The 22009-nt window shown below is 41.5% G+C and overlaps 1 protein-coding gene across 1 annotated transcript in view; it reads left to right on the top strand.

Annotated features, from left to right (window-relative positions):
* The first annotated feature begins 4122 nt into the window (after positions 1–4122).
* LOC135558110 (uncharacterized) overlaps positions 4123–22009 on the top strand; it is a 34373-nt gene continuing 16486 nt past the window's right edge. The window contains exons 1-8 of the mRNA XM_064991855.1: positions 4123–4198; positions 6825–8024; positions 10812–11020; positions 11204–11375; positions 11683–11733; positions 12055–12167; positions 15604–16357; positions 16747–16908. Coding sequence (XP_064847927.1) covers positions 6903–8024; positions 10812–11020; positions 11204–11375; positions 11683–11733; positions 12055–12167; positions 15604–16357; positions 16747–16908 — 2583 coding nt within the window. The 5' untranslated portion in view covers positions 4123–4198; positions 6825–6902. The remainder of the gene's footprint in view (positions 4199–6824; positions 8025–10811; positions 11021–11203; positions 11376–11682; positions 11734–12054; positions 12168–15603; positions 16358–16746; positions 16909–22009) is intronic.

Raw genomic sequence — 22009 nt, 5'->3', positions numbered from 1 at the left:
AGCCATACCTCATTTACTGACAGATGTCCGTTTTGCCCCATGGGGTTTAGAAGCAGCAAGAGTGGGTGTCCCGCGAATATGACCTCATTGTGGATGTCACAGAACAAATGGGACAAATGTAATAGCGAAGGGGCAGATGCAGTGGGGCGCAACTTTCAGGACATTACAGAAATATAAATAGAAAAGTAATGTATAGAGATGGTATTGCTCTCTGTATTTCACATTATGATAGAGAATGTCAGTTCTAGACATCATATTTCTTTATGACATGCCCCAGGGTTTTTCTAAACGTTAACTGCCCAAACATCATTCCAATAGCTGTTACAGCAAAATAGAGTCCTCGTTTTATGAAAATAGTCCTTGCCAAAAATGCCACAATTTTTCAAAGAGAGAGAGGGAAATTCATATCAATATGCTGATAATATCTGGTGAGGAAAATAATCTGAATACAATCATTCTTCTATCTAAAAGAACAGGCAAAGCTGGCATCTGATTGTGTTTAGACTAGATAAAACAGGATGAAAACTAAGTAATGTATACCATTGTTATGTGTACACTGCCACAGAATGCATTTGTAGTAGCGGAATAAACCAATTTTAATGGCTGGCATTCGGTGATGGTATGTTCTCTGTACGTGTTGTTATTTATTTTGCAGGTGACAGTTGTACCAAAAAGAGGAGAACGTCTGGTCATTAAATACTATCTTCAGCTATGATTTCGCTCTCCATTTTTTGTCATCAAGGGGATAGCTAATATTTTGACTTTAAGTACTGTAAATACATGTAGGTTAAACAAGTAGGTGCAACTGATCACCCTCACTTCCTCTGCAACCACACCTACAGCAGGGCCTACATACAGTACTTCAGATTCCTTTTTGACTGTATAGATAGAATAAGGTATCATAACACCATTTCATGTGGTAAATGTAACTGGGTGTGATTTTGGCATCAGTTCTGAGTAATAATGGCATGGCTTGAAGTTTGCTGGGAGACGGTGACCGGCACACGATACCAACCGTACTGAGAAACCAACCCTGTCCCTTGCATGGTTCTGTGCAAAAATGACGATGAAGCAAAACCTTTTGGATGGCTTGACGATTTGCATTTAGATTTGTCACTTTAGTTGTTGTTTTTTTACTTCGATGTCTTTTTTATTAGGGACCTCCGTAAATCCTACTACAGTATTTTACAGTTTCCCCAACTTTTCATGAGCAATTTTGTTTTTGAGGGGAGCCTCCAGGAGCAGAGAAACTGGAACATACTGTGCCAAGTGCAGACAGAGAGCCAGAATGGTCCCGTGTAAGCCACAGACAACTTGCGCTACTCCCGTAAATAAACACTGTGGAAGGGAACGTCCTAAAACATGATCACAAAGTCCTTATTGATAAAAACATAAACAGTTCCAAGGTAAACTATGAGCTGTCGTCACAAATGCAAGGTTACGGGGCCACACCCATTAATGTACAGGCCCGGCTTAACGAGGCTATTTATGTCCACATGTATAAAATGATCCTTCGACGCTAATTATACAGAGTGGCCAATGGGAGAAATTATGACACACCTCTTTTCCAATAAGTGTCACCCCTCTGTATGATGTAACCCTCACCGAGAACTTGGAGTGTGAAAAGGTCCCTATGGGATGTCAGTGCTGGCAGAGGGAGACATTTATTCAATTATGTTCCCACTGCCTCTCCATGTCTGCCCCGGAGGTTACTACCAGCTGCAATATGCTAATGCTGCTCCAATCACTTTCGGCTAATGTGGTTGGGCATACACTTGGGGATATCAAAGAGGATAGGAATTGAACCACATTTTCAGCCTTTTTTTCAATGGACAGTGGTGAGGAGAAGAGGGAGGAGTATAGGGGCTTTCTGTGGAGATGTTTCTTGGAGAGAGCGTCTCCCATTTCTACATCCATCATCCTGCTCACCCGGAGAAGGTCTGAGGGAAACAGGATGAAATGTTACAAATTAGCTTGTCTGTCTGTGGCAGGCTGCTGTGGCTTCTCTGCTTAATTTAGCTGTGAAGAGAGAGACGCCCATTCAGGCGCCCCGAGCCATGAGTCAGGACCTGATACGTGAAGCAGTGTGTGCCTATGCGTGTGTGTTGGACATGTCCTCCATCTCACACAATCACTTCAACCAAGGCTATAAATTCAGATCTATGATCATATCTCACTTCTCGTTCAGAAAGCCTCGCATAAAATGTTTTCAATTTTGCAAATTGGTTTTCAGAACATGTCCATCTACGGTAATATCGAACACGGACATCACTAGGCAACACTCTGACATCCCATAATAGATCAACCTCTTTTAAGTGATCAAAGTCACCGAAACCAATAAATGACATTTAATAAACAGGGTAGGTCACTTAGAATAAAAACAATATTTGTAACGAAGAAACGTAACGTATTAAACAGATCAGATCGGCTGTCGTGCGGAAAATAGTTCCCATCTGTTCATTCTCTATCTATGTTACATTTCTATCTGCAGTGCTCTGGACATTGTTCTCAACTGAACAAGTGGCCTTCACCTTTCTCAAGAACACAACATCAACACAACAGCAGCTGAATAGAGGAATATTGTACAGTACACACTTCAGATGTCCTTGCCTTGAGGTTTCTCCCCATATCAATGTGCACACTGTGCACACATGTACAGTACTGTTGACTGTGGAGGAAAAGCTAGCTGGATGACTAAACAATGTCATTGCACAGTGCACTCTCCTACCCACACTCGTGATCGTGCCAGTTGGAATGTTAGTGAGTTCCACAGAATTGAATTGCTCTAAGTGCAAAGTTGAGAGAAGACAGGAAGGATATCTTGATATCATTAGGTTTTGAAATCTTATTTCACACGGAAATGGTGTGGAATGTAACATAAACCTTTGTGAGTGGTGTAAGATTGAGTCAAATTGATTGACTGATGGCTGGATTGCTGCATCAAGTCAATACAGGTAACACTGGCCATTGTTTTGGCTAATGCTACAGTAGTGGCAGATTCTGATGAAAATACACACAAAGCGACAAGCATAAGGCACCAATGTCATACCTTACACTCTATAACAGCTCTATATCAATGTAGGGAAGCGAGCTCCTGTTAGCTCAGTGTCAGCAGCTCCTAGATCATTCTAACCCTGGAGGGAAACACCTCACAACAGGTGAGGTGTTACTAGCTGCCGGTTTGATTCAGGCCCTGCATCGTTCCACTGAACCTGACGAAGCTGAGAGTCAGTAAAGACAGCCCTGTAATCCAGCCATGTCCAAAGCAGGTGGGGAGGAATCAGGCCCAAAGCCTTTTTACACATGACTGAGAAAACACGGTTGTGAGAGGCAAGAACATCGCTGCTGGGGTTGTGCTCTCTGTGCAATTGGGGATAAGAGTGGGAATGAGAAATGGAGAGAGTGGAGAAAGAAAGGGAGAGAGAGAGAGAGAGAGAGAGAGAGAGAGAGAGAGAGAGGGAAACCTAATAACTGGAGTATGCTGGCCTCTAGTGCCAGATTTAGGCTATGTTTATGGTTATGAGAATATAATTGAATTATAGATAATGAGATAAGCTATTTTGTGCAGATCTTAGATAGTGGTTGTAATATGATTAATAGGGTAGGATTGATATCAAACTGGAGAGATGCCCCTGATGAATTCACAGAATAGATTTGGTATTACCGGAGATAACCTTTTTCAGAATAAACATAATTCTTTAATAGGGAAGTATTTTCTTTTCCAAAACACATTCAAAACACCTGTTGAGGTAAATTACTATTCTCTTCAAACATTTTCAAAACACCTGTTGAGGTCAAATACTATTCTCTTCCAAAACACATTCAAAACACCTGCCGAGGTCAAATACACTCAGCGTCAGAGAAGTTTGAGCAGTGTTCTCTCAGAGTTGTCACTATCTAGGTTTTTTTTGTAAATATTTATAGCCGTTCTCCCACAGAGATTAGCCTAGCGGTGCCAGCCACCCGGCAGCACCAACACAAGGGCTGGTCAGGTTTAATATTCAAGCTCTGCTTCCCTCTCAGCTCGACCGCCTGCGATAACACAGCTGAGTCACCTGAGAGGAGCTGGCTGGGCCTGCTGTAGGGGCAGCCATTTTGAGAACAGTTTCTGCAACACATCATTTTGAGAACCGTTTCTGCATCACAGTTGTGCTACTCAGAACTGGCCAGTGTGGAACTTGTCCTTAGCAACAACAAGGTAAGCTGCCTACATTTTAAAGGAAGTTTCTAACTTCCACATCACATATAAACCTGACTTTCCATGTAAAGAAAATCATAGAGGGATTTAATTAAGACTTTATTTGAAGTTATAGTTTGATAATTTGTGTAGTTTGTGAGCCAAATGTAAGTTTTAAGCCTCTTTTGTCTTGTGAGTTGTAGCAGGTAGAAATGCACAGTTTAAACCAGAAAGCAATTTTGTTTTCTCCTTTCTTGAGTTGGAAGCGAGGAGCTGGAAACAGCATGCTCCCGCTGAGAACCTGAACTGTTTCTGACATTGACTGCACAATGTGATAAATGACTTTTCCTCAGACTCCTGTGTGGGAGAGGCTATTGTATGTGCTATAAAGAAAAAGGGTTTCACAAACATTCCGCCACAGTAATTTTCTTTCTCATGATCAAACATTCTTGTGGAGCTCTATTTTTAGCTGACCTATAGTAACATATCTGTGCCACATCATTATAATAAAGGGGGGTGAGTAGAACATGATGTCATATAGGGAAAAATAAGAGATAAACTTTAACACCCATTTTCTTGCACTAACACTCACACTTTTTTCTACACTTTTAGCAAAGGGTTCAAAAGGATTCTTCGGTTGGCCCCATAGTAGAACCCTTTTTGGTTCCAGGTAGAACTCTTTTGGGGTCCATGTAGAGCCCTCTTTGTAATGGGTTGTACATAGAACTCAAAAGGGTTCTACCTGGAATCAAAAAGGGTTCTTCAAAGGGTTCTCCTATAGTCCCAGTTAGTATTAAATAGAATGTTACAGCCCCTTCTGCCTGTGGGGAAAACAAGCTGTGGTTACCTAGGTTACCCCATTGGCTCACAGCAAAAACTTGACCTTTTTCAGACACTATTTTCTTGTTGTCTGCTTGTTTTAGTCAATTACAAAGCTACATTTAAGAAAAGTATGTCTAAAGATGACTTTTCAACATTGCCTGTTCTCGTAGAAAAACAAAATCTTTTAGGGGTTCCCTCATGACCCTTTTCATGATGGTGCTAGCAGCCGAGTGAGTGAATGAGTGATAACTATCTACCAACTGGAACATTAAGCTAGCAAAGACCAGCACAAACAAATTGACTACACATCCAAGCAAACATGATTTAAAGTAATACTTAAGTAGTTTTTGGGGGTATCTGTATTTTACTTTACTAATTATTGTCAGGATTCGAAGAGTGATGGGTGTGGAGTCAGGCGCAGAGAGCAGAGGATTCGGAAAAACCATGTATTCCGGAACAATCACATCAAACAAAAGAGGGTAACGCAGAACACAGGCGTAAAACGCTCCAAAATGTACTACACCGGTACATACGCTATACAGCGGAAAAATGACAGGACACTCCTGAACCAAAAAAACAGACATTCTTAAAGAAAATAGTATACTTTTTACTCCATACATTTTCCCTGACACCCAAAAGTACTCGTTACATTTTAAATGCTTAGCAGGACAGGAAAATTGTCAAACTCATACACTTATCAAGAGAATATTCATGGTCATCTCTACGGCCTCTGATCTGGCGGACTCACTAAACACAAATGCTTAGTTTGTAAATGATGTCTGAGTGTTGGTCTGTGCACCTGGTTAGCCATAAATAAAATAAAAACAAAAATGGTGTCTCCTGGTTTGCTTAATATAAGGAATTTAAAATGATTTATACTTATACATTTGATACTTAAATATATTTTAGCAATTACATTTACTTTTGAAACTTAAGTATATATTTTTAACTTTACTTACAGCAAGTAGTATTTTACTGGGAGACTTTTACTTGAGTCCTTTTCTATTAAGGTAACTTTACTTTTACTCAAGTATGGCAATTGGATACTTTTCCCACCACTGTATACAGTTGCAACTAGTGAGTGGAGTTACAAACAGACTATACTAAACAAGTTAAAATGTCTTACCTGTGATGAAATGTTTTCCACACACATAGCTACGTGTAGCCTACTTGGACACTAGGTCCACACATTTACCACGCCGAATAGCCTGAAGCCACAGCGCTGTTCTCGCAATATTTCCCTATGTGGGAGCGTTGCGAACCGTAGGTCAAAATTTTTGAGCTGGTTACATTGAACAACACAGCAGCTTTTCGGCATGTTTTGTTATTTCTGTATAACAAAAAATTGGCAACGATGTTGGCTCTTTTACAATGGCGGTCAATGGGAAATAATGTTTGTTTCCCCCATTTTTTGGTTGTGGTCGAGGGGAATTCCTTCTTAGTACATGAATACCGACTTGGACTATGGGGACACCTGAATAACTATTTTAGGTTCTAGATAGCACCTTTTTTTCGAAGAGTGTCGCACTGCTTTGCTGATAGCTACTTTATTGAGGAAAAATGTACTTACTAAGACTTTGATAGGTGGTTGTCTCACCTAGCTATCTTAAGATCAATGCACTAACTGTAAGTCACTCTGGATAAGAGCGCCTACAAAATGATTCAAATGAAAATGTAAATATAGGATTAATTGGTCAACATGTTAGTTAATATCAACAATTATTACAAGTGAAAAAATACACGGCATACATATTCAAAAATGCTAAATCCCTATTACAGTAGGCCTAAGCCTGTTTTGTTTTTTGTTCCTTTTTGATTCACACAGTTCCTCTACGACAAGAAAATTAACTTCATCTTTCATCAATGATTAAATAAGCCCACTTACTGTATATCAGCCTATAGCATGAAAAACTGGAGTAAGATATTCAGGAGCGGAGACCCTGAGAGTGTGGATGGGAACTACTCTTCAAAGAGGATCTCCTCGAACAATGGCCCAGCAGAGCTAACACCTCAGAGAACCTTTGAGGATAACCTTTCACATGATGCAAACTCCACTGCCCACTCATCCATCACTCCTCCACATGTACAAGGAGAGGGTGATGGTGAGGACGAGGGGACCCTAAAGGGCAGGTTGAGAACCCTCCTCCTCCAATCATGGGGCAGTATTCTCCACAAATTGGGGAAAGGTGATGCAGACTCTGATCTGAGCTTCAATGGGGTTAAGATTGTGCCCAATGGGTCCAGGGTGAGTCCACCTGTCAGCCCAATAATAGAGAGGAGGTACTGGGACACTCAGGACTCACTGGGGACCTCCAGCAAGAGTTCCCGTAGGCCCTTGTTGAGGGACAGTCCCATAGACAACGACCAACTACATTATCTTCCAGAGGAATCAGAGTTGACCAGTATCCATCCAGCTGAGTACTATGCGGAGAAAGTGGAAGTCTACAAACTTAAGTACTCCTATATGAAATCCTGGCCTGGGTTACTAAGACTCCTGGCTGGGTTTGAACTTCTCTTTGGGGGTATGGTCCTTGCCTGTGTCTGTGCCTACATCTATAAGGACAGTGAGTGGTCGAACGCCTATGGACTGTATAACAATAGTCATGGCACGTCGGGGAACTCCTATAATGGACCCATGACTCCATTCGTGATGGCGGTGGTTGGGTTGACGTGGATTGTAACCATCCTCCTACTGGTGATAGGGCTGACCATGTACTACCGTACCATTCTCCTGGACTCACCCTGGTGGCCGCTCACAGAAGGCATCATCAACATCGCCCTGTTCCTCCTCTACATGGCGGCTGGTATCGTGTACCTGAATGACCTCAAACGTGGGGGGTTGTGTTACATGACCATTGGCATTAACCCCATGATGTCCAGCCTGTGTCGGGTTGACGGAGGACAGATGGCTGGCACGGCTTTCATCTTCATCAACATGCTGATGTACCTCATCAGCTTCCTGGTGTGTCTGAAAATGTGGAGGCATGAGGCCACCCGCAGGGAGATGGAGTTCTTCGAGAGCCAGGTAGGTGGTTGACTAATGGCATTTCCATTGCCCATTGGCAACAGACTGGGCAATAGAATGGCCACTCTTGAGAGGCACATTGGTTTAAGGCACTGCATCTCAGTGCTAGAGGTGTCACTACAGACCCTGGTTCGATTCCAGGCTGTATCACAACCATCCGGGATTGAGAGTTCCATAGGGTGGCGTACAATTGCCCCAGCGTCATCCTTTTTAGGTTTTGGCCGGGGTAGGCCGTCATTGTAAATAAGAATTTGTTCATAATTAACTGACTGGCCTTGTTAAATAAAAAAATGTAATTAAAAAAAATTGCCATCTGGAAGTTGTTATGTGACTGGTGTCAGATCAAGCAGTTCTTAGTGGAATGAGTAAAAAAATGCAATAGATCTCAAAACAACAGCAAAAGGAGTAGCCAAATAAGAGTTTTTCAATTGAAGACAACATTTAGAAAAATTATGATTCTCTACCATATGTGTTTCATCTCTGTAGGAAGACGAAATATATATGATTGTTAAAGTTGAACAATATAGTTAAATATATACAGTACGAGTCAAAAGTTTAGACACACCTACTCATTCAAGGGTTTTTCTTTATTTTTACTATTTTCTACATTGTAGAATAGTATTGAAGACATCAAAACTATAAAATAACATATATGGAATCATGTAGTAACCAAAATATATTTCAGATTTTAGATTATTCAATGTAGCTACCCTTTTCCTTGATGACAGCTTTGCCTTGATGACAGCTTTGCACACTCTTGGCATTCTCTCAACCAGCTTCACCTGGAATGCTTTTCCAACAGTCTTCAAGGAGTTCCTACATATGCTGAGCACTTGTTGCCTGCTTTTCCTTCACTCTGTGGTCCAACTCATCCCAAACCATCTCAATTGGGTTGAGATCAGGTGATTGTGGAGGCCAGGTCATCTGATGCAGCACTCCATCACTCTCCTTCTTGGTCAAATTGCCCTTACACAGCCTTGAGGTGTGTTTTGGGTCATTGTCCTGTTGAAAAACAAATGATAGTCCCACTGATCGCAAAACAGATTGGATGGCATATCGCTGCAGAATGCTGTGGTAGCCATGCTGGTTAAGTGTGCCTATAATTCTAAATAAATTACGACAGTGTCACCAGAAAAGCATCCACACACCATCACACCTCCTCCTCCATGCTTCACGGTGGGAACCACACATGCGGAGATCATCCATTCACCTACTCTGCATCTCACAAAGACACGGCGGTTGGAACCAAAAATCTCAAATTTAGACTCATCAGACCAAAGGACAGATTTCCACCATTCTAATGTCCATTGCTCATGTTTCTTGGCCCAAGCAAAACTCTCTTTTTCTTATTGGTGTCCTTCAGTACTTGTTTATTTGCAGCAATTCGACAATGAAGGCCTGATTCACGCAGTCTCCTCTGAACAGTTGATGTTGAGATGTGTCTGTTATTTGAACTCTGTGCGGCGCAATCTGAGGTGCAGTTAATTGCTGCTTTCTGAGGCTGGTAACTCTAAGGAACTTTTTTTTTTTACCCTTATTTTACCAGGTAAGTTGACTGAGAACACATTCTCAATTACAGCAACAGCATGTGGAATAGTTACAGGGGAGAGGAGGGGGGGATGAATGAGCCAATTGAAAGCTGGGAATGATTAGGTGGCCATGATGGTATGAGGGCCAGATTGGGAATTTTGCCAGAACACCAGGGTTAACACCCCTACGCTTGTGATAAGTGCCATGGGATCTTTAGTGACCACAGAGAGTCAGAACACCTGTTTAACGTCCCATCCGAAAGACAGCAATGTCCCCAATCACTGCCCTGGGGCATTGGGATATTTTATTTAGACCGGAGGAAAGGGTGCCTCCTACTGGCTCTCCAACACCACTTCCAGCAGCATCTGGTCTCCCATCCAGGGACCAACCAGAGACCAACCAGGACCAACCCTGCTTAGCTTCAGAAGCAAGCCAGCAGGGGATACAGGGTGGTATGCTGCTTCTGGCTATCTTATCCTCTGCACCAGAGGTAACTCTGGGTCATCCATTCCTGTGGCTGTCCTCATGAGAGCCAGTTTCATCATAGCACTTGATGGTTTTTGCGACTGCACTTGAAGAAACTTTCAAAGTTCCTGAAATGTTCTGCATTGACTGACCTTCATGTCTTAAAGTAATGATGGATTGTCGTTTCTCTTTGCTTATTTGAGCTGTTCTTGCCATAATATGGACTTGGTATTTTACCAAATAGGGCTATCCTCTGTATACCACCCTTACCTTGTTACAACACAACTGATTGGCTCAAACACATTAAGATGGAAAGAAAGAAATTCCACAAATTAACTTTTAACAAGGCGCACTTGTTAATTGAAATGCATTCCAGGTGACTACCCCATGAAGCTGGTGGAGAGAATGCCAAGAGTGTGCAAAGCTGTCATCAAGGCAAAGGGTGGCTACTTTGACGAATCTCAAATATGAAACATATTTTGATTTGTTAAACACTTTTTTTTGTTGCTTACTACATGATTCCCTGTGTTATTTCATAGTTTTAATGTCTTCACTATTATTATACAATGTATAAAATAGTACAAATAAAGGCAAACCCTGGAATGAGCAGGTGTGTCCAAACTTTTGACTGGTACTGTACATAACTTCACACAGTTGCAATCACCATATGAGGCAACATGAGGCAGGTTGTTTTTACCCTTTCATTACAGTGTACATGTGTCATTGGATACTTTGGTATCTAATATACTTTGAGTTGTTGCATGATACATAATTCTTCAACTTTGGCTTCAGGAGCATCTGAGGTCCATCTCTGTTGCCCAGACCAAACCTCCTCATCCCCAGACCAAGAGGATTGTGTTTAAGGATGAGATGGACAGCTCAGTAAGGGCGACCAAACGCCTGCACATCACAGATTTCCATCAGGAGGAGCCAGGCAGCCGGAACAGAGCCAACCCCACAGGGTATCCCGAGAAGCCCAGAGTCGTCGCAGACTATATAATGTGAGTGAGAGGATTTGCCTAATATCCTGACACTGATTTTGGGTAAGGATGTGAGGCTCTTGTGCTGAGGTACACATGGAGCAACAGGAAGTGCTCATATTTGGTTAAATTGTACGAGGTGCAATAATGATATGTAATAAGACATTATCTAACATAGCCTTGTGTCTTACCCTATCCCTTCAGTAAATATCCAGAAATCTTCTCTATGGAAGAAAGGGAAAAATACAAAGCTGTTTTTAATGACCAGTATCAGGAGTACAAGGACCTTCACAAAGACATCAGTACCACCTTCATGAAGTTCAGAGAGCTGGATGCCATGATGGGCCAACTCCTCAAAGATGGCAATAGTCATGAGGTGAGTGATTTCATCTAACTCTGCAAATCTGGGCCTGAGCCTCGATGGTGTTTTCGATCTCACTATGATATGATACCCCTTTCCTTTTTTCTGGAAGTGTAACTACACTTGAACTCAATGTATTTTTGTTATCTCATTGTCACTGTCACTGAGCAATGAGAGGTACAATCCATTCCATTCCATGCCCTGCACAAAGGCTTCCACTAAAAATAGCATGTGACATCTGCATAATATAATTTTTAAACATGAATATCTTTCATCCTTTTAACCAATTTAATTGTGGGTGTTTGTTCTGTCCATTATCTAGGAGCAGAAGAGAATCCAGCGGATTTTGAAGAAGTATGAGCAAAACAAAAGTGTATGTGGTGAATGGAGACCCCTAACATTCCACTCACGCTTCCTCACTTACGCTGAAACAATTTCAAAAATCATTCAGCAGTCATTTTAATGTTCAACTGAGATGTAGTAGAATTGTTACTGTTGTGTAAACACCCAGGTAATATTTGCTTTTTCAATAAAGCTGCCCATTCATGTGAATAATATTGCTGCTACTTTGAAACGGGGCCTCTAGATTTCTCATTTAACACCGCTTACATTACAAAAAAATCAGGCTGTGGAGAAAGATGCGAAGTGATGGAGCTGCAGTCAACACGATGTGTGTTTATTTTTGACTTCACAGAACCCTGCCTTCCTGGAGAAGAAGGGACGCTGTGACTATCTGAAAGCTAAATTAGGCCACATCAAGAACAGGATCCGCAATTTCGACCAAGACAGCTTGGCAAAGGGTCGGACGTGAAGAAATAACACACAGAAGGAACAAAAGGACCATCATTATTCTGTTCCTGTCACGCCTTTGATTGTTTCGTTATTTAAGCACCATTTGTTTTTGTTGGTGTGTTGTTTATTTAGATTTCAGTAAATGTCTGTACAAATCAGTAACTGTGTGTTGTTCCATTATAGTCTACAACATGTTTTGTGCTACTGTAAAGATTACTTGCCAACAGATATATTGTGAGTGAGTTTCAGTCCTGGAGTGAATGAACTCGTAAACCAACTCAGAGCGCAATTGTGCACCTTTGGACTTTTGTGGACAATGCTAACAGGGTCAATTCACATTTCATTGACTAGCATTGCATTTGCAGAGCTTTACATATACACTACATAACGTGGATAGTTTTTTGTATTTTCTTTATATGAATTGTTATATATGAAACGTTAAAAGGGCAGTAGGGAACCAACAATCCACTAACACAGTAATTACATATGCAATACTTCCGTTTTTAAAGAATCCATAAGAATCCAAAAAAACAAACATTTGTTTTAGTAACTTGTTTTATTTTTATGAAAATCTATTCCTGTAAAGAGTTTTGCAGGTAAGCCTATACAGCAGATGCACATTCTTCCAGATGTGTTGTATCTCTCCTCCACCTTCATATTACTGATCTGGAAAAACGTGATAAGCGACATACAGTTTAAGGTAGTCTCTCTCCCTCCCGTCTCCACATTTTGAAGGAGAGCGCGATAGTTTTTGAAAAGTCTACTGTGTTGAGACCATAGACTGGTTGAGATCCTTCCGCACCGCCATGCGCATTGGAGCAGCCAAGGGAACAGGCAGTGCACACGTTTTAATAGTTTCAGGAGATGTAGCCTACATGCGTTAAAAAGCTTCGAAAAGTAGGCCTATATTCGAAGTGATAATAGCTGTAATGTTCAACTTTTTTTGTGCACAATGATCGTTTTTCAATAACATTAGCCTAAAGACGTTTCAGGTAAGTGAACGTTATCTGTTGCTACTACAATTATGTTTGACAGGCTATGTTGGTGACACGGAATTTGGAATGTGATGTAATGACTCCATCTGATACACCGTGGAAAATTAAAGTAGCACATAGGATACAATTCTTTGTTTTTTGTTTGTGTGAGCAGAAAAGCTGCTAAACGTTTAAGGGTTGCGTTGTTTTAGTCTTTCTCTTGTTAATTTATATTATTTCACCGTTATTTATACAGGTAAGCAAATTAAGAACAAATGGTTATTTATTTACAATGACGATCTGTCTAACACATTAATAAACAACACATCAACAAACAAAAATCACACTAGATATCTATTACACATCATTTACACAGTACATGAAAAGCAAACACAATCATGTAAAACGAACATCAGCCTGAATCGCTCTAGAGTAGGGATGGGCAACTTATGTAGGCCCACATGTCCCCCCCCCAAACAAAAAAAATACATCGTTTTTGTTTTGTAGTAATTGCACCTTGTGTATTCTACTATTCAACTGTCAACCATCTCAACTGTACAATACACAAGGTGAAATTTCGATTTGTTGATATGCATCAGCAGTTTATCTCTTGTTATGTCAGTCACTGACTGCACTTTATTAGCTGTCAGCTGACTTATATATTTTTTATTTATTCTTTATTTTGTACTTTTTACCACTTTTTCGTGATACCCAATTGGTAGTTACAGTCTTATCCCACCGCTGAAATGGCAGCCCCCACATCCATCAGTAGTTGACCATCCCTGTCCTAAAGGCACCACATCTACCAACTTTAAGGCCTTTTGGAGATCATGCCACACAAGAGGCAAAATAAACTAGACCTTCATGTTTATATTTATAGGCCTGCATGTTTGTTGGTTGGGCAAATATTCTTGTGCTTTTACTGTGGTGTGCAAGCCTATTTTTAGAATTGTATGCAAAAACATTTTTTAATTAGTTTTCACCATTACTAATAATAATTTCATACAGGATATGGACTGTGGCCAGTGAATATAGCAGTATCGTGTATTTTGTATGACTGAAGCCTTGAACTTGCTTGCTTTGATGCCTGTCAGCCTTTCATGAGTTCAGCTCTTGAATTATTTACTGTATCCTGCCTATCAGAGACCACAGATGTGCGTTCTAACTTTACTATCCTTTTGAGTTCCAAAAGTTCTCACAAGGATAGTAAAATAAGGAACATTTGACAAGTGGAGACATTTCACTGTCCCCAAAAGGAAAAATGCTATATTAGGCGTAGGGGTTAGGTTTAGGGTTAGGAGTTAGGATTAGGTTTATGGTTAGGGTTTAGGTTTAGGGTTAGAATTAGGGTTAGGAGTTAGTATTAGGTTTAGGGGTGTGGGTTTAGGGTTAGGATTAGGTTTATGGTTAGGGGTTAGGTATAGGTTAGGGTTAGAATTAGGATTAGGAGTTCGGATTAGGTTTATGGTTAGGGGTTTGGGTTTAAGGTTAGGGTTAGAATTAGGGTTAGGAGTTAGGATTAGGTTTATGGTAAGGGGTTTGGGTTTAAGGTTAGGGTTAGAATTAGGGTTAGGAGTTAGGATTAGGTTTATGGTAAGGGGTTTGGGTTTAAGGTTAGGGTTAGAATTAGGGTTAGGAGTTAGGATTAGGTTTATGGTTAGGGGTTTGGGTTTAAGGTTAGGGTTAGAATTAGGGTTAGGAGTTAGGATTAGGTTTATGGTAAGGGGTTTGGGTTTAAGGTTAGGGTTAGAATTAGGGTTAGGAGTTAGGATTAGGTTTATGGTTAGGGGTTTGGGTTTAGGGTTAGGGTTAGAATTAGGGTTAGGAGTTAGGATTAGGTTTATGGTTAGGGGTTTGGGTTTAAGGTTAGGGAAAATAGTAGTTTGAATGGGAATAAATGTTTTGGTCCCCACTTGGATAGTAAAACCAACGTGTGTGTGTGTGTGTGTATGTCTAGACCTAAACATAGCTCAGGTTAGAGTGGTGACAGTCAGATGTAACCGTGAGGGCATAGTCACTATCATCATTACATGGCTTATATTGTACCCTCCCCTTGTATATTCATCACATGCGGACAGGACACATGACACCTGGACTGAAGCAGCTGAGAGGTAGAGAGCACAGTGGAAAACACCACGCGTCACTGCACACACTGCTGCTGCTGGCTGTCTAAATTATTGAGGTCCACTGGGTTGAGTTGCAGTGGACTGATGAGTTGTGCTGTTCACTGAGAGAGAGGGAGTGTTGTTGGCAACAAAACTAATGAGAATACCGTCGGTTGGGCAAACACACGGAGAGAAGAGAGACACTCCAGATCTATCCAATGTGTCAGTCCAATGGGATGTAATAGCACTTGATGTCATTTGATATCATGATATCGTTTATATAATTTGCGATAAGATGTGATTTGTTATGATAGTACATTAGTATGACATAATAAAATGTATGTCTTGTTTTGCAGGCCTCCCTTCTCTCTGAATCATGTATGAACCGCGGCACTATGACAACCCACCCATCTATAGTCCTCCCTACACTGCTACCTCCAATGGATTCTACACCCACAGAAGTGTGCACTCCCCAAGGAGCAACTTTGACCCCTACCCTCCTCCCCCTGACTCATTCTATATGGAAGATAGGCCTCAACACTTCTACAAATGGTTCTCTGCTCCTGGGCTTGTCAAAACAATGGAAGGAGCAACAGTCATCTTGTGTTTCCTCATTTTTGCCTGTGTAGCCTCCACGTTGGTCTGGGACATGCACGGAGCAGGAATAGGAATGGGGGGCTATGGAACAGGGTCTATGGGGATTGGCAGTGGCACTGGTGGCTATTACGGAGGCAGCTATGGCTATTCCAGCTCCTACATGACCCCGTATTCGGCCAAGTCAGCCATGATATCCATGGCAGCCATTAACTTCCTGGTTTCTCTGGGATTCCTTGTGGGGAGTTTTTCTCGGTCGCCTGCTATGCGTGGTCGGAGGTTTTACCTGACAGTGTTAGTCTGTGACGTTGTCCTGGCGGTGCTGCAGGGCATCATTGACATTGTGTTTGTGATCGGTGTCAACCCCATGTCGCAGAGCTCTCAGAGCATGCTCTATAACCCCATGCTTATGATGTGCCAGAACATGCAGGGAAGCCCCAGTCTGAGTGGGAGTGTGGGAGTGGGGTTCCCTGGGGGTTTCCCCATGTACAACCAGTATCTCCAACACTACTGCTACATGGACCCTGAAGAGGTGGGTCAAAGCTTTACTTCAATGCTCTTCGTAATTATTGGAACAGTGAAGCATTTTTTCTTCTTATGGCTCTATACTCCAAAAGTTTGGATTTGAAATCAAACAAATGACTACAAGGTTAAAGTGCAGATTGAAGAAAAAATGCGTCACTGTCCCAATAATTACGGAGAGCACTGTAACTGTACATCTTTACTTTATAAACCTTAACAGTTTACTACTACATAACATGCTATGAAATACTTTTGACCCCTTTTTGTTTTCTCAGTTGGATAGCTGTTGTAATAAATGGCAATCATTGTGGCTAATCATATACAGATACTCTTTCATTCACCTAAAGAAATTAATCATATGTGGTGATGAGGACACATCTAATTTACCCTCCGTTTCAGGCTGTGGCGTTGGTGCTTGGGTTCTTGGTAGTGGTGGCACTGTGTGTAGCTGTTTACTATGCCTACAAAACCCGCAGTAAGATCTGGCGCCACGGCAAACCCAACATTATCTGGGACCGACCTCTGCTCAGACCACCTGAACGAAATGATGTACAGGACTGGGTAAGTGGAAAATTTGATTTCTTGCGGTACAAAAATGGGCAGAAATTTACTGCAGTAGTGCTATCCTACTCACGTTGGCCAAGAACATCCATAATGTGGTTGGTTACATCACAAACAGTTGACATGTTTGACCAAGTGCGCTACAATGAATTCCTTTGTGTCCCAAATTGTCACCTGGATAACTAGATCAATAGCAAAGCTCTCAAGAAAGTGGTTGGAAGAATAAACATTGCGTTGTGGTGTGGTGATATTTAAGCAATAAGGCCCGAGGAGGTGTTGCGTCGTGCCTATGAACAGCCCTTAGCCGTGGTATATTGGCCATATACCACAAACCCCGAGGTGCCTTATTGCTGTTATAAACTGGTTACCAACATAAGTAGGTCAGCAAAAATAACAGTTTTGTCATACCTGTGGTATACGGTCTGATGTACCACGACTGTCAGCCAATCAGCATTCAGGGCTCAAACCACCCAGTTTATAAAAGCTCTCAACATAGTGGTTGGAAGAATAAACATGGCATTGTGGTGTGATCATTAGGTGGCTGTGGTCACAGATTATCCATTATATTGACCAAATACTCAAGTGGCCTCTGTAACAATGAAAACAAATGTCTTTAAAAATGGAAGGCAGTTGGGAGGAGGCAAGGTCAGGTTGGACCATTATAGCCAATGAGAGGGGGTATATGCGTGTAAACACCAGGCACAACACTAAAAATGAAGTGCTTTGTAACACTAAAACTAGTGGCAACTGAGCTGCTACCACCTTAAAGGAGATGAAACGCTAACTTTGCTGGAGTATTGAAACACATGGTTCTGAGTGTATTGAGGCAGATTTAAGGTGGACTGAAACATTCATCCTGAGGTGTTCTGAAACATGACGGTGTGATGTAACACCACATAATCAGGAGTTGTGCAACACCTTGCCAGAGATTGGGAGCGCTAACTAGAGCCCTGCACAGGCATGAATTTTACGGCTGAGTCCTATCCATGCCTTCAGACTCAACCCTACTCAGGCCCGATTGCTTCTGCCAAATTTAAGGCCCTGTCCGAAAACCTGAAATCCTCTTTGTCTGTCACTCTATCCCCCCCTTCACGCAGGCAGCTCGCTCTGCTCATGGCAACTCTGTGTATACATAGTAATGGCTCCACTTGGGCTGCTCTGCCAGATATATTAGAGAAAGGAGGAGATAGGAATCCCATTGGGAATGTATAACGCCCAGCAGACCGTCGAACAATTGCGTTCACGTTGTCATAATCCCTTCTCAAAGTTAGGGTATGGGTCAAGAAACATGCCTATTTTCCTTGAAAGTACCTTACTGTCACGATGCCAAAGCAAGACAATATTACACATAGTAAGTTAATTATCTCACATCTTGGAAAATATTTGTAATGTTGTACTTTTTGTTGACGAAATTCATGCTAATGTTGGGTTTTTGAGCTAGCGCACAATTGACTCTCATTCAAATTAAATTAATGTAATTTATCACATTCGCCCAAATACTGTGAAATGCTTAGCTACAAGCCTTAACCAACAATGTATTTCACTCCTTGAAGGAAAGCTCTCCTATCCCAGAATGCTTCTTGCTGCCCATTGACATACACAATGGGCGTTAATACAATTACAATGGAGTTTCCCATCTCCTCAAAAGTATTTCTGGCTCTGCTCAATGAAGGAAGAGACATGAGAGTCCAGTTAGCTGTTAGCTACTTTTGATCAGTCTAAACTCTAAACTCAAATGAACATCTCTCCTGTTTTATATTTGACAAGGTCTAATCACTTCTGACACCATGATCTTAGTCAGATATGACTGTACTGCTCAGCAGAGTACGTGCAAATGGCTCAGCTCCAAAATGTTAGCGATAAATTTCGTGATACCCGAGCCCTGCCGTACCCTAGTTATTGAGGAAAAAACAGGCCCTACCCGGCCCTAACCCGATGTATAACGTTGGGGCGCCCGTTGGGCTCGGATCGGGTAGCAGAGCTCTAGCCCTAACCCGGGAAAGCTTGAAAAAACTATTATGGTAATTCGAGTCCTGTGTAGTGCAGAATTAAATCCCTTCTCTTTTGGCGTTGTTTCCTCTCTCTAAAGCTCCTAAACACTATGATGCTGTTTCGAATCCTGTCTAGTGCAGAATTAAATCCCTTCTCTTTTGGCGTTGTTTCCTCTTTCTAAAGCTCCTAAACACTATGATGGTGTTTTGAATCATGTCTAGTGCAGAATTAGATCCCTTCTTCTGGAGGTTCCAAGTACTGTAAATGGGAGTCACTCTTATTGTACACTGAGTATACAAAACATTAGGAAAACCTGCCATTTCCATGACAGACTGTCCAGGGAATCCAGGTGATAGCTGTGACCCCTTAGTGATGTCACTTGTTAATCCTTCAGAGTCTATTGACACAAACGTCAATGCGTCAATCTCCATCAAAATCTGTCAGTTTAAGATAGAGATATCATTTTTTTTCATGGGCTGCATTTCTATTCACCACATCTGCCTATGTCTGCCTTCCACATCTGCAGTGGATGGTGGCCAAGCTAAAGTGGTGTTGAGAAATACTGAAAATCGGACTTCTCACGAAAACGTCTGTAGTGTCCAAACGTTTTGGCCTAAAACAGGGATCATCAACTGAAAATTGTCCACAACAATCACAAACAGATATAACGTTTGACTAAAACAATAATTTCAAATCTTGCTCACATTTATTTTAAATCCCATGTCTCTCTCTTATGTGTGAGAATACTTGGGAACAGATTTCTTAAATTAAAATCACTTGGAGCTGATTTCCTGGTGTTTTCACAGTCTTTTATGTCACAAAAAGTTTATTTATTATATTTTTTTGCTCAGAAAGATTGGTGTCTGAATAAGTTGGGGAACCCTGGCCTACAAACTTCTCCACTCTATGGAAAGGGGAGACTCTTACGAAAACAATGGTGCTCTCCGTTGTATCACAGGACTTGTCTGAATGGAACCCAGTGTCACAGGACTTGTCTGAATGGAACCCAGTGTCACAGGACTTGTCTGGATGGAACCCAGTGTCACAGGACTTGTCTGAATGGAACCCAGTGTCACAGGACTCGTCTGAATGGAACCCAGTGTCACAGGACTTGTCTGAATGGAACCCAGTGTCACAGGACTCGTCTGAATGGAACCCAGTGTCACAGGACTTGTCTGAATGGAACCCAGTGTCACAGGACTTGTCTGAATGGAACCCAGTGTCACAGGACTTGTCTGAATGGAACCCAGTGTCACAGGACTTGTCTGAATGGAACCCAGTGTCACAGGACTTGTCTGAATGGAACCCAGTGTCACAGGACTCGTCTGAATGGAACCCAGTGTCACAGGACTTGTCTGAATGGAACCCAGTGTCACAGGACTTGTCTGAATGGAACCCAGTGTCACAGGACTTGTCTGAATGGAACCCAGTGTCACAGGACTCATCTGAATGGAACCCAGTGTCACAGGACTCGTCTGAATGGAACCCAGTGTCACAGGACTTGTCTGAATGGAACCCAGTGTCACAGGACTCGTCTGAATGGAACCCAGTATCACAGGACTTGTCTGAATGTTTCCCATACAAACAAATGGAAGTATGGAGGTCGTTTTGTGTCAACAAAAATAAGGGGTTAAATATGTGTCCACAAAAAAATAAAACATTTCTTGAGCTTTCTTATATCTCCTTGATATAGGACAGACACTTCAAAACCTTATTCCTAATGATTTATTTTTAATAGTGTCTTTTTTTGGCATTTATGAATGCTTTATTCAGTCCATTTCTAGGGGCTAGTTGTAAAGGCCAAATTAAAACAATTCCAGATGTACTTTTAAAGGTTAAATCCCCTTGAATCAGTATAGATGAAGGGGAGGAGACAGGTTAAAGAACAATTTTTAAGATGAGACATGGATTGTGTATGTGTGCCATTCAGAAGGTGAACGGACAAAGTAGACTTGTAGTAGTTGCCAGGCGCACCGGTTTGTGTTAAGAACTACAACACTGCTGGGTTTTTCACGCTCAACAGTTTCCCGTATGTATCAAGAATGGTCCACCACCCTTAGGACATCCAACCAACTTGACAGATGTAGGATCTTAATTTCATAATTTTTGTTGCTGAGAATTTTCCTGCACAGCAGAAAAGGCTAACTTTTAATGTATTCTATGTTTAACGGCTGTTGGAAGGAGAGGACCAAGGTGCAGCGTGGTATGTGTCCATATATATAAAATGAACACAGGAATAACAAAAATAACAAAGAGAACGACCGAAACAGTTCTGGCCTTAGTTCTTTTTTTATGTCTTTGTATTAGGGTGGTCAGGGCGTGAGTTGGGGTGGGTAGTCTGTGTTCTTTTTTCTATGTTGTTATATTTCTATGTGTTTGGCCTCCTATGGTTCTCAATCAGAGGCAGGTGTCGTTCGTTGTCTCTGATTGAGAATCATACATACCTGTTTTCTCCATTTTGGTTGTGGGTGTTTAATTTCTGTTTAGTGTCTGTTCACCTGGCAGAACTGTTGTTATTTGGTGTAGTGTTCAGTTTTTCAAATAAAAAATGACGAACACTTACCACGCTGCATTTTGGTCCTCCTCTCCTTCCACCAACGAGAATCGTTACACTATGTTTAAAAAGGCTTCTAAAGTTTGTAATTTACACTTTAAAATGTCAGATTTGCCCTAATGAAAAATGTATCAAACTCTACAAAAAAAATGTCTATTAATTATAATCCACAAAATAATTCACATTTGCTGTTGCTGCAGGATTATTTTCCTGCTGTAGCAAACTGGCTCAAATTAAGATCCTACACCTGTAGAGTCCATTTCCCGATGAAATGAGGACGTTCTGGAGGGCAAAAAGCACTTGTAAAAAAACTTCAGCCCAGGGCTCAATGCGATCCACGAGTCATCCATTATGCTAATGTCCTGGCCTGAGTCTTTAAATTCTGATGATGGTACATGGTATGGAAGGTTGTTTAGATTAATTGAGTCACAGTACAGTTGAGTTAGATTATATGATTGACAGTTGACAGTTCAGCTGGCATTAGTCTTTGATGCTGGTCTTGATTGGCCAGCCTGTGCGTAACGTGTGTGTGTGTATATATATATATGTGTGTGT

The sequence above is a fragment of the Oncorhynchus masou genome, chromosome 17 (genome assembly GCF_036934945.1).
Source record: "Oncorhynchus masou masou isolate Uvic2021 chromosome 17, UVic_Omas_1.1, whole genome shotgun sequence".
NCBI lineage: Eukaryota > Metazoa > Chordata > Actinopteri > Salmoniformes > Salmonidae > Oncorhynchus > Oncorhynchus masou.
The sequence above is the reverse complement of the archived record's forward strand: the minus strand, read 5'-3'. Positions and strand labels throughout refer to the sequence as shown.